Source organism: Filicampus tigris, chromosome 17, assembly GCF_054856515.1.
Source record: "Filicampus tigris isolate MCC_2025a chromosome 17, RoL_Ftig_1.0, whole genome shotgun sequence".
In the NCBI taxonomy this organism is placed as follows: domain Eukaryota; kingdom Metazoa; phylum Chordata; class Actinopteri; order Syngnathiformes; family Syngnathidae; genus Filicampus; species Filicampus tigris.
In genome coordinates this window covers 7824610-7837547 of record NC_141233.1, presented here as the reverse complement: position 1 = coordinate 7837547, position 12938 = coordinate 7824610, and the positions used below count along the sequence as shown (strand labels likewise).

General features: G+C 37.9%; 1 protein-coding gene across 3 annotated transcripts in view; it reads left to right on the top strand.

Annotated features, from left to right (window-relative positions):
• Positions 1–12421, top strand: part of sez6a (seizure related 6 homolog a) — an 80977-nt gene extending 68556 nt beyond the window's left edge. The window contains exons 10-18 of one of the 3 annotated variants that reach the window (XR_015081885.1): positions 6140–6336; positions 8115–8309; positions 8854–9045; positions 9505–9699; positions 9858–9896; positions 10040–10148; positions 10242–10338; positions 10954–11034; positions 12039–12421. Coding sequence is in view for 2 of the 3 variants with exons in the window: in XM_086012797.1 (XP_085868923.1) it covers positions 6140–6336; positions 8115–8309; positions 8854–9045; positions 9505–9699; positions 9858–9896; positions 10040–10148; positions 10242–10401 (1087 nt within the window). In the remaining variant the exon portion in view is untranslated. Of the gene's footprint in view, positions 1–6139; positions 6337–8114; positions 8310–8853; positions 9046–9504; positions 9700–9857; positions 9897–10039; positions 10149–10241 lie in introns of all 3 variants that reach the window. The other 2 variants (XM_086012798.1, XM_086012797.1) reach the window with 2 other exon arrangements.
• The last annotated feature ends 517 nt before the right edge of the window (positions 12422–12938 follow it).

Here is a 12938-nt window from a genome sequence, read left to right as displayed (position 1 = left end):
TAAATTCAAACCAGCGGGAATGCTGCCGCAGGCTGTAGAAAAATGGACTCGCAGACAATCCCTATCACAGGCTATTGTTGGTTATTGGGCATGCTAGTCATGTGTGCATTTAAGCACTTATAAGATTGTGTTCCACATTGTATGACTTTAGCTATCCATTCCTGCATCCTACAATAATGTACATGTTCACATTTGTCAAATAAAACATGTCACAAATTAACTATAAGACATCAAAGTAAATATCTTCACAGCATTTTGATGAGGTATACAAATCTTATAGCTTCAAAATGTTATTTTTAGCTTTCTTTCATGTGTATAATTACACGAACAAGTGAAAGGGGGTAGATGATAGGTTCATATAATAGAGCGGTTGGCTCTTAACCTGAAGGTTGAAGGTTTCACCCCCAATTCGCCCACATCTTTGTCATTGTATCCTTGAGCAAAATAATGAACCACCATTTGTTCCAGATGCTGCGCCATCAGTGTATGGAAGCCTGAAGCTAGAAAAATACTTTACAAGTTAAAATCAATTTATTATTAAAGCCCATATCCAAATGTGTGATTTTTGATTGTCATAATAAAAGGGTCTCTGACATTCTTTGGTCATAATGCAAAAAGGATAGAACTACATCACACTAAACTTCGGTTTGTAGGACCAGGAGAAAATATTTAATTTGAGTGGGGTTGAAAAAAAATGAGCAATTGTTCAACGCAGCTGCAAGCCAAGTGTGGCTTTTGTAATATGATGACTCGGGGCAGAGCTAGGCATTGCAACTATGCTAGTGGCTCCTTGTTCTCACATATCCCAGGGTCTCAAGAGAAAAGCCAATCCAGATGAAGTAAAAGTATCATACATATTGTATATTAATCACTGAGCCGCCAAATTAATAAAAGTTAGCGAGAAGTTAGAAGGCAGCGCGCGCAAGGACAACAGTGCCCCTGTGCAAGCTTGCCCATATTTGGAAGTGCTTGCATAGCAGGCAACCAGGATGTAACAGTGAGGCTTTTCTCACTGGTTGGTATATTGCTGTTAGCACTCTAAAGCTCCTCACCATTTTGGATGCGCCTTCTGCTGTCACCGCGTTTTTGGGGAATTTTTTTTCTATTCGAGGGTGTGTCGCGTCGCTGCAAATGCCCACCTTGTGCGTCACACCGTGAAATAACACGCCGTTCCGTCCTCGCAGCACATACACAATAAATGGGTTTGTCGACGGGGTGCTGCGTGTTGCTAAGTGAAAATTCAGAACTGGCTTACAGGCACATTTTCGGAAATAGTTAACCAACACAAGATTTACTTTTTTGTTTAATTTCACGCTTGATTAATGGGCAGGCACACAAGCCGTATTTGTACACCGTACACAATTAAAACTTCCATCCATCCACTCATTTTCTAAAGCGCTAGTCATCATTTGGGTTGTGGGTGAGTCGAAGCCTGTCCAGGCTAACGTTGGTCAAAACACCATTGAGTGGTTGCCAGTCAATTTCAGATAAAGACTGACAACCATTCACAATTTTGGGCAATTTAGAATGTTCATATAATCGACCATGCATTTTTGTGTGATGTGGAAGAAAGTCAGAGTACCCAAAAACAAACAAACAAACAAACAAACAAACAAACCAAACAGGGCAAACTCCACACCAAAGGTGTGCTGCCTTTGGATTTCTAGTTTCTTCAGTTTTCACTTCCAATGAATAGAATGACTGTTAATGTCAATAATTGTCTCCATATTTCGTCCACGGATCAAGATAACATTTTATACAAGTCAGATAACTTCAAAGAGGCTTCCACTTTATTCTGTGGAAAATGCTCTGATTATGACTGCTTAATATCGAATGTTCAAAGTCAACCACTTCACCTTGGGAGGGGAAAAAAATCCTCAAAATAAATACGTTGGATGTGAGGTGAACTGATTACCATACAGAGCGCTCAAGGTTGGTGATACTTGGCCTTAGCAGCATTTGCTTATCTGTACAACAGGAAAAAAAATTATGAGGCTACATAATTTTTTTTGTCAAATTTGTTTGCTCCTGTCACACGTGTTGACTTGACAAGAAGCTCTTGTGGATGAGTGCTGTCTCATTATTAAAACGCAAGGGGGGTTGGGGGAAGCTGGTCCACACCTCCCCACATTAATGAGAACATTTTCCATATTATCATTCATCACTGTGCTTGTGCTGGAAATGATAGAGGAGCAGCGTGCATAATGAGGACTGATTAATTTAGGCCAAACAGGAGGGCTGGCTCCTCACTAATTAGCATGGTGGCAGATGAGAGGTTGCAGCTGATCCGCACCTGCACAAGGGTTTAAGAAAATTTTTCACAGTACTGTATTACACAATGGGGAAACTATTAAAAATGTTTTCATTGTACATGTTAGGTTTGGGGAGCCCTCATGTGGAGGCCGGCACCACTACACCGCAACGTGCAAGCTTTGTTTGAAATAGAAGCCAGCAATTTAGGTGTCAAATGTGGGAATAATTACAGTATTGCCTTTTAAAAGCATGACAGTGAAAGCAATTTAGATTCTTTTGGATAATGCCGGGCTCTTTAGACTTGGCAGGTCAGATTCAAAAGGCTAATGTACACTATTCAACAGATGCCATTGTTATTCAAAAATAGATTTTTCTTTCTCAAAAAGACCCCTCAAGCTAAACATGTGAAACGGCGCGCACCATTGAAGACAGAATGCAAGCCTTTTAGAAAATTGGTTTTGCACCGCGTGATAGTAAATTGTCATGAGAACCAAGTCCAAATGGGTATCAGTCAAGTGAATGCCAGCTTGCTATAGTGAGGCCAGTTCAGTTCAGTGGCTGGTAGTGTTTAATACTAGAACTACCAGGACTTTGAAACTATTAAACCTACGAGAGCAGTCATTTTGACGAATTGCGCTTTGTTGCACTCTGGCAATGACGTCATCGTCGAAAATGATTATTTTACTTGCTGCTCGAGTGTCTAATAAAGTTATTTTGTTTATTGAAATTCTGTTGTGAGTATATTTTAATGTAAATTATGTCATAAAAATGAATGTGAAACAGTTGTTGAAGTGCCTATATTGTCCCGTGCAGCTCTCGCACTGCGCGTGTCAGATGTTATAAAATCTATATTGGTTTGGTGCCGAAAGGAGCCGCGTGTAGCAAAAGACTTTACTGCACTTCTCTTCGAAGAAGAGGAAGTAAATCGGAAGTGCGGCACATAAAACAACTCCGTCCCGATCGCACCACGGAATTCTTTTTTTGCCACGGGGGAAATTATGTCAACAAGCACCACATAAGCTCATTATTCTATTTATTTTGACTGTCTGGCATGTACTACCCACAACGTCATGACTATCACATTTAACAGCCCCTTTAGGGAGGGACTTTTTTACAGGGACTTGCTGTGTGTCAGACAAGCAAATAATCCTCAGACTAGTCAATATTTTGAAGCAGATGTAACTCCTTCCTCTACTCTATAAGATATATATTTTTTTTTAATTACAGATCATGGTGACCAGTAGCGTTTCCCAATGTAGCCGCTGGTTGCTATAGAAACCTGGTAGCGCCATCCGAGCGCACCGTGCATAAGATTACGTAGAGTCATCAAATTGACTGACTCATAACCATTTTTATATTGTTTGATACCATACAATTGCACCATGGTAATATACATAATTAGTAAAAGTCAAGAGGCCAGGAGCATCTTATATCTATATACACAGAGTAATAACACATCAAAGTTTGAAAACAGTCCAAATGACTGCTCTTGTAGTCCTAGTGTTAACTACTGAATGACGTGTAAGTCTTGGCTGAAGGGCACTTTGCCATCCCTGTATTGTATTGTTTGGAACTCCAAAACCAAGTTGACAGTATTTTGTCTGACTAAATGTGACAATTAAAAGGGCTATCAAAATGTTTGGGCGGATAACAAGCCAGTGCCATTGTTACTTGTGTTGTGTCCTCTGAAAGTTTCTTGATTAGAGGTCTATTGTAACTCTTGTCATTTTTGTCATTGTGGTACAATTCCAAAGAAAGTTTGAAAAGAAACTTTAACTTAGTTGTGAATACTGGTGTGTAACTGTGACAAGCAATTTTAACTGACAGCTTTAAAGCAAAAACTAAGGACTTCTTATTATTCACTGCTCAAAAACAAAACACTTTAATCAAACCTTGATGAATAAAATACTCCATTTGATAATTTTGATTTTTAAAGATCAACGTTATGTAAAGATGATCATTTGATTCAGAATGAAAGTTTATTTTAAGAGGTGAATCATGTTTAGAGAGTAGTGGCTAGCACTGTAGTTGTATCGTATGTAGTATAGTTTAGGGTTCGAATCCCTGCTCTGGTCTTCTTGTGTGGGGTTAGCATATTCGAGGAATATCAATATGAACATCGCGGGAATGCTGAGCCAGGAATGGGTGCTTGGATGCTCAGGGCATTGTGTAATGTTTTGGTGAATGTGAAGAAAACAGACAAGGACTGATCAAAGAGCCGTGTGGAATAAGAAAGAAGAATGAAGCAAATACCCCTGCCATACGTTTGAACATCTGAGGCTGAAGACAATCACAGTAGATAAGATCGTTAAATGAAAAATACACATTGTCTGGGCTGGGGTGATTTTTGTGAGACCTTTGGGGATTGATAAGGTTCCATTGTGCATTCTTAGCACAGGCTGTGGTCAGGACACAGTTTGAACTGAATAAAAGTCTCAAGTATGTAAAAAATACAGAAGGAACAATATTACTTTATCAATGTTGATTAAATAAAGTAAGTCATGATATAATGGCAGGTCTGTTTTCAAGCTGTGCTGCTCCATGAATCCAAAGACACAACTGGTACAATTGAATAGAAGTAACTGAATGTTGCACTATTATGAAAGACAGTTAGCATCATGCATTTATTCCTATTCACTAAGTTTGCACACTGATAGCACTACTATCATTTGGACATCTGTTTTGTGTTTCAAGTTGGCTGATAGAGTGTTGTTTTTTTTCCTCATTTGTACCCACCAGCATGCTTCACAATATTTCACATATGTACTCCTATTTATTTTTAGTTTGACCTTATGCCTTGCATACATATCCATGAATACAGTCGATGCAAATCATTGATTGGTTCTTCTAAAAAGCGGTACTGCTTTTCACTGAAAGCTGCATTTGAATGCCAGGAGGACAGTAATTGTATTTAAATGTAAAGTCACTTTTTTTTTTTGGTGCTTCCTGTTGATATTAGGTAGAGGTGTGTGAAGGTGTTATGGAAAGAGATGAGAAATAATGTGGATGAGGTTGTGAACAGAAATGTGGAGAGTCCATTTGTTTCCTTCCCACCGTCAATGTTAATCACTCAACTCACATCACCAACCAGCAACCACACACACATTCTGTCCTCTACAAAGTTATAAGCAAATGTGGATCAAATTTAGCACTCCAAGTAACTGATGTATTTGTGCTACATGGAGTGTCACACTGCTATTTTACATCAACTGAGTTCCATGGAAAAATCTAAACTTACAAGACAAAATATATATATATAAATTAATTGACTGAAGCTATGTGACATTTGACATCAATGAACAGAAACCAGGGAGCTAAATACAAGCAATCTGATGAGTCAATGAAGAACACGAAGAACAAGAGATGAATGGCTGGAGGCAGCTGATTGGTTGACACAAGGAACATCGCCGATGAGAACAGGTGGAAACGAAAACCAACTGAGCAAAAAAAGACCATGGCAAAGTCAAACATGAAAAAAAGTGAAAAAAAAAATAAACAAAGTAAAAAAAACCACAGATCATGAATATCTTCTCATGAAACTTAACCAATGAATACTGGAAATATTCCTATCATTTATTTAACTTGTGAATCCTTCATTTCAATTTATAAGTAAACATTTAACCTCTGTGACAAGAAATGAAAAAGAAACAATTTGCATTCCGCCTGTACTGATTACTCTAATAAATGACAACTAAAACTCACATATGCTTGCAGTACAGAAACCATTTTACATGTGGGGGTATGTATTAAAAAAAAGAAGCCAATTTCATTTACCTGAGAAATTTTTTTTTGTTTGTTTGATAGAGAAAAATGGACCATATTGACAACAGATTTCCTTTTCATCAATTGTATGGAGAAATAATCACCACTTGTATGTGTATCGTAGACTCAACTTGGGCAAAAATGACCTACTAACCTTCTATGATGGTGATGACCTGTCAGCCAACATCCTTGGCCAATACAGCGGCAAACGTCCTCACTTCAAACTCTACACATCCATGGCGGATGTCACCATCCAGTTTCAGTCTGATCCTGCCACCAATATCTACGGCTACAACAACGGCTTTGTGGTCCACTTTTTTGGTAAGATTTAAATCTACAAGAAGAAACCCAACTAGTTTACAAGCAATTTACAAAAAAGGGTCTTGATATTCCCCCTGTTGCTTTGTTTCTTTGCTGTAGCCTTGTTTGTCTGGCTCATCACAGGTGTGCTCCATTCGATAACAGGAACACAATAATTGGGTACACTTAATTGTCGGCTGCTTTGCCTGATGCTTTGTGTTCTTTGCCATGTGCTATTGTGCCATTGTGCATCAACTGGTGCCAAGCTGCCTGCTGCGTTCCTCCCAGCAAACATCTCAAGCCTTTGTTTACATTTGCTCCCCAAAACACTCTTGTTTTGTTCACACAGAAAACCTTGCATTTGTATTCCCCTGCTGTAACATGAGTTTTTTCATCCTGAAAGAACCACACCACTCTTCCTTAACAAAGAATTGAGAATGTTAATGTGTGTACCATCCCTGAATCTAACAATGAAACATCACGTCATTTTTTACGTACTTTTGCCAAGAGTGATGTGAGTGAAGAAAGGAAAGTGTCTACATTTTCAAGTCTATCCAAGTTAGAGCAACTGTTAATAAAGCCGCATGATAAAATAGGGATTATAATTGATCAGAATTTAGCCATTATTGATACTGCTGATCGATCCAATTTCTGATTCTCACTGGTTGAAAGGATTAAAAGCATACAAATCCATGATATAATTTGTCATTATCATTATATATTGTATCCAGAGGTGGGCATTTTACAAAAATGTTGTGATCCGTTTATCGCCTTCCGCCTGCAGCCAGGGCAATAATAATCATCTATGGGCTAGTAGGGCTACAGTGTATATCGTATATATATATATTTATTTATTTATTTATATATACACTGTATATACGTGTGTGTATATGATACAAATACATACATATATATATATATATATATATATATATATATATATATATATATATATGTATATATTTATTTATATATATACTGTATATACGTGTGTGTATATGATACAAATACACACATATATACATATATACTGTATATACGTATATATACACACATGTATACACACATGTATATACATGTATATACAGTATATTTCTATATATATACTGTATATACATGTGTGTATGTATACATATATACAGTATATATATATATATATATATATATATATATATATATATATATATATATATATATATATATATATATATATATATACTGTATATACGTGTGTGTATATGTATATATGTGTGTATTTGTATCATATACAGTATATACAGTGTATATATAAATAAATATATATATATATGTATGTATGTATTTGTATCATATACAGTATATATATGTATATATATATATATATATATATGCAATTATATATATATACTGTATATACGTATATATACACACACATGTATATACAGTATATTTATATATATATATATATATATATATACTGTATATACATGTGTGTATGTATACGTATATACAGTATATGTATATATATATATATATATATATATATATATATATATATATATATATACTGTATATACGTGTGTGTACATGTATACCTATATATGTATGTATTTGTATCATAAATGACAACAAAAGGTTACATTGCGGTGACGATATTTTGTCCTACCATTAATCAGAATGAGTGGGGATGTTAGTATTTGTATTAAGCAGGAAAAGACTACAATGTCATTTGTTGTACCCTCTACAGCAATATCCCAGCATTCACACAATTACTCACTACCCACTTGGCACACTGCCTATTTCATCACCAATGTCCACAGAGGTGCCGAGGAATGACACCTGCTCCGAGTTGCCAGAGATCACCAATGGATGGAAGAGCACATCCCACCCTGACCTCATCCACGGTACCGTGGTCACATACCAGTGCTACCCTGGATTTGAGATGGTGGGCTCCGAGATCCTCATGTGCCAATGGGATCTCAGTTGGAGCGGTGATGTACCGAGATGTCAGGAAGGTGAAGAACAGACCGACACCATCTTGGAATGAATTGCATCACAATTTCGGCTGAGTTATTGTTTGACACCACACGTCACTTGTCGGCTCTTAGCGTTCGGGGATTGTTTTTCATTGTCAGAAAAATAACTATTCATTTCTAATTATATCCAACACAAGCTAGCCAAAGTACCCGTGATCTAATATAATCTACATCAGAAGAGCAATTTTAGGGATTTTCTGTTATATATCATTTAAGGCTGAGGTTACATCAATCAATGTTCTTTTTCAGGGTGATGCCAAACAATTTTCATCAGGATTATTTCTTGCAAGTTGGCAGTGATTTTGTCCCAAAATGAACACATTTGAGAAATAATACTAGTGTATATATGCTATTCTGGCAAAAAAGGAGCGAGATCTTTCCCAAATGAGAAGACATTGGGTTCTTAAAACTTCTTTATAGCACCATGTACTACTCAATAGGAAAACACACACATACATTGTTTTTTCTTAGGCATATAGAAGCATATAACTACTAATATTTCCCTTTTTTACCCATACACCAGTGATGACATGTCAGGACCCTGGAAATGTGGAGCACAGTCGGCGAGTGAACACGGGCACCCGCTTTGCTGTTGGATCTTCAGTGCAGTTTTTCTGTAACAAAGGTTACATTCTGTCGGGCAGCAGCCTCCTTACGTGCTACAACCGAGAGTCAGCCAAACCCAAGTGGAGCGAACGGTTGCCCAAGTGTCTTCGTAAGTCACACGCTAAATTAAAGCCGGCTTTTGCTTATATTTATTTATTTATTGTTAAGTGATGTAAATATGTTTTCGCAAAGCGCAAAGTATTACATCTGAGTCAAAGTTGTCAGCTGGTTTTTAGTGGTCTGTAAACACCATTCAAGACCTACAACCAGTGCTTCAAACTTCTTAAGAACTGCAATTCTAAGTCAATTAAGAACATCCAGCTAAGATTAACGAAGCGTCCAACTCCTAACTCTCTCAACATTTGCTTAGAACAAACTTACGTTAACTGTCCTCCAAAACGGAAGTACTTTTGTTGGGAACCAAAGTCTTAAAGTGACCGCCACCAACTTTTTCTAAAAGTCAACCCGATGTGAGCTGACCTCCTCAACTCTTGTTTGGAAACACACACACCAATATGAACAGCGCCCTCATCACCACGGTCGTACTTACAAACGTTTCTGTCTTCAGCTGAAAAGTACGAACCATGCAGGAACCCCGGTGCCCCCTCCACCAGTGCACAAAGTTCTGAAAAGGCCTTTTACCAAGCTGGCGAGATGCTGACCTTCTCCTGCCACCGAGGCTATGAGCTGCAGGGCGAGCCTACACTTTACTGCATCCCCGGACACCCTTCACAATGGAACAGCACGCCACCTGCTTGTCGAGGTAAAGCGGGCGGGTAGCGATCGCTTTAAAGCTCACAATTTCATGAGCTATTGATTTTCTTTCTGCAAAAACACGATTTGTTTAGTGCTCAAGTGTGACATGCGCTTTGTGTAACAACAACAAAAAGGAGCAAACACTGACTAATTGTCTCTTTGCAGCTTCCTCGAGTCGATATGTGAATGAACAAAGGCGAGACGGTGAGTTATACTTTTAAATGGGGCAACAACAATGCATCAATATTAGTTTTGTAATATTTTGTACAAATTTAATGCTCTGTGTGTGTGTGTGTGTGTGTGGGTGTGTGTGTGTGCGCGTATGCGTGTGTGTTTTGACCCCACAGTTGTCAATACCGATTATGGCATTGAGGGAACGAATATTACCCTTGCTGTCTTTATTCCAGCTGCAATTATCTTGGTGGTTGTTCTCGGGATTTATGTTTGTGCTGCAAAGTAAGCAATTGTATTCAACATTGCGTGACCTTTGCAAACGAATGCACATTTCATCATGCCCCATATGCGCCCCCTCCCCAACCTGTCGTTCAGACTCCAAGTGAAGTCTATCAGCATGCCAACATCATCGCCGCCGTACGACAACATGGCAGAGGAGTCCGCCTTCGACAACCCGGTTTATGACAGAGGAGTAAGTACAGATGGGATGACCATGCAAGCCGTGGACTCACAAAACACCAGCGTGCTGTCCTGAAACGTCCCTGTCTGGCTGGCCATCTTGTCACCATTTCACGTTTCACCAGAAGAGGGCACCCACAACTCATCTTCCCATCACCATTTTCCATCCGCAGAAAACAAGTGGTATATGCATCGATACATCACCGCTTCACAATATGAAGAGAGGACACACTTTAAGTGCACTCCAAAAAAGTACAACTAATAAAACTAAAACTGTAGTGGGGGCAGGCATTCTTTCTCATACCACTAGAAGGAACCCACATACCACACTGAGAATCACTGAATTGCTCTCAGTCACCCCTTTCATTGCCATTGGATCATGTTGCATGTGGTACTAAAGCACCACATACAAGGAATGCACATAATGTAGCTAATGAACAAAATCATTGTAACACCTGGTCAGGAACTGAAACTGGAACTACATAGAGATATGCCCACTTTGTGTCCTCAAATGACATTGTTCTTTTCACTCCATTTGTCGCCATGATTTCACCATCACAGCAGAAAGTATTTTGTTGACAAGATGGTTATAAAGCACCCTCTCCAATCTTTTCCTCTTCTCGTTCAGCACTGGCAGGCACACTCTAGATACTAAAGCTGTCAGCCTGTCATAATGTTCATGCTGGCGCCACTTCACAACAACTATGAGGTGAGATCTCCGGCCGTTGCTGCGAGCACATCTAAGTCACTGTCACCTGAGCCACCAGACCACCATTTTGACTACCTCTTCCAACCTGTCACACTGTTTCATAATCATCTTGATGAAAACATTATGCCGGCGTTAGAATGCTAAAGTACGACTGGGTAACTTCATGTTGCCATTCAGCGAAACACAGATGTACCGCATGTATGATCCACATAAAGCGACCAAAATCTTTATAAAGAATTTTTGGGGGAAAATGACTTCAATAACAAACTACTAATATCCCTGGAAAGTACACACAATATTATGCTATACAGAAGTTATATACAGTAGCTACATGAAATATTATGATAACTACATCTCGATTAAGGAGATTTTTTTCCCACTTCATAGCTGCTTTATTAGGTTCACCTGCACAGTTTAATAAAAGCCAATTCAAAAGCTGTATCCAAAATCCTGCTGGAGAGTTTTGATAGAGTTATTTATTAAATAGCTTTTATTTTCTTGTTGTGGGTCTATTTTGCAGTGGCTTGAAGATGCAAGCCATCCATGTTGTGCAGGTGTACCGATTAAAGTGGGCACCAAGTGTTTGTTCAATGTTGGCCCTTAACTTTTGTGTCGGAATCATACCAAAAGCCACTGATACATGCAATAGTTGATAACAATACTGCTTTTTGTATGGAGTCTAATGTCACATGTTTGCAAACATAGATGAAAAGAGTGTAACTTGCAATTAAAGCAAATAATCAACCTATTAACAACATCTGTGCATTTCTTTTATATTATGTTTGTGATATTGTTTGGTTATATTTTAGGTACAGTAACCTAATGGGCTTTCCACATATGTGAGCACGGTGGCATATTCACATCTGGCTGACATATTACTTCGCCTTTGTATATTACAATTAAAACAGATTGTTTGTATGCTGTACAAACATGTATAAAAAAAAAAATGTTTCACAGATTATCTCAACTGCCCTTTGACTGATTTGTGTGTCTGGTCTTTACAGGATTAATGAAAAAAAGATTAAGAGGTGTCAATTTAGAGACCTTGAATTTCTCAAGCTTTGCCTTTTGGGATCTCCCTCTGCACTGTTCATCTTTTCCTTTGAGGATATTGTAAATATGTCTTTCCAAGGTCGACTCTGTGAATCTGTGGATCACCATGGTGATATTTTTATAAACTAAATTGCTTATGCCAGAAGGTGATCACTTGATTTTTCTGTATTTTTGATGCCCTAACTCAGTAGCAGACCTTGATGGAAAAGGGGCTTTTGTTGAAATCTGTTCGGTACAAATTCCTATCATCTAGCTTTCTGTCAATTTGCCGATATTATTGTATTTTGTTTGTGTGTCTGGATCTGCTCTTTGTAAATAAAATGCCTGTCCAATACGTGTGTCTCTCGCCTGACTTTAACCAGAGTAATCTTACTGACCCTAGTCACGCAACAACAACAAATGGTATACACACAGTAACATTAATTCACATAAATTACATGGATGCAAGCAAGAGGATGTTCATTGGTCCAAAAGAGAACATGATCATTGTACCTTGGAGTTTATTTTGGATTTACACATAAAAACAAATACATATTTAGTACTGTAGGCACCACATAAGAGGGAAATGAGATATTAGCTTAAATTAATACAATAGGATGTTTAAATAATGAATTACAGTGCAAACACTTATGTCCAGCAGTAATAAAAAGTATTAACATATAGGAAATAAAATGCCTATATGGACTGAAGCAACAGCCTTAAGAGTGATGTATAATATGATAACAATACAACAGTAAAAAAAAAAAAAAGTGTTATGGATCTGTAGATAGATGACAAGATGATGTTATTAAATTAAACCTCATATCGTAATAATGACGCATCAGTTTATTTACATAATATTGTCAATAGAG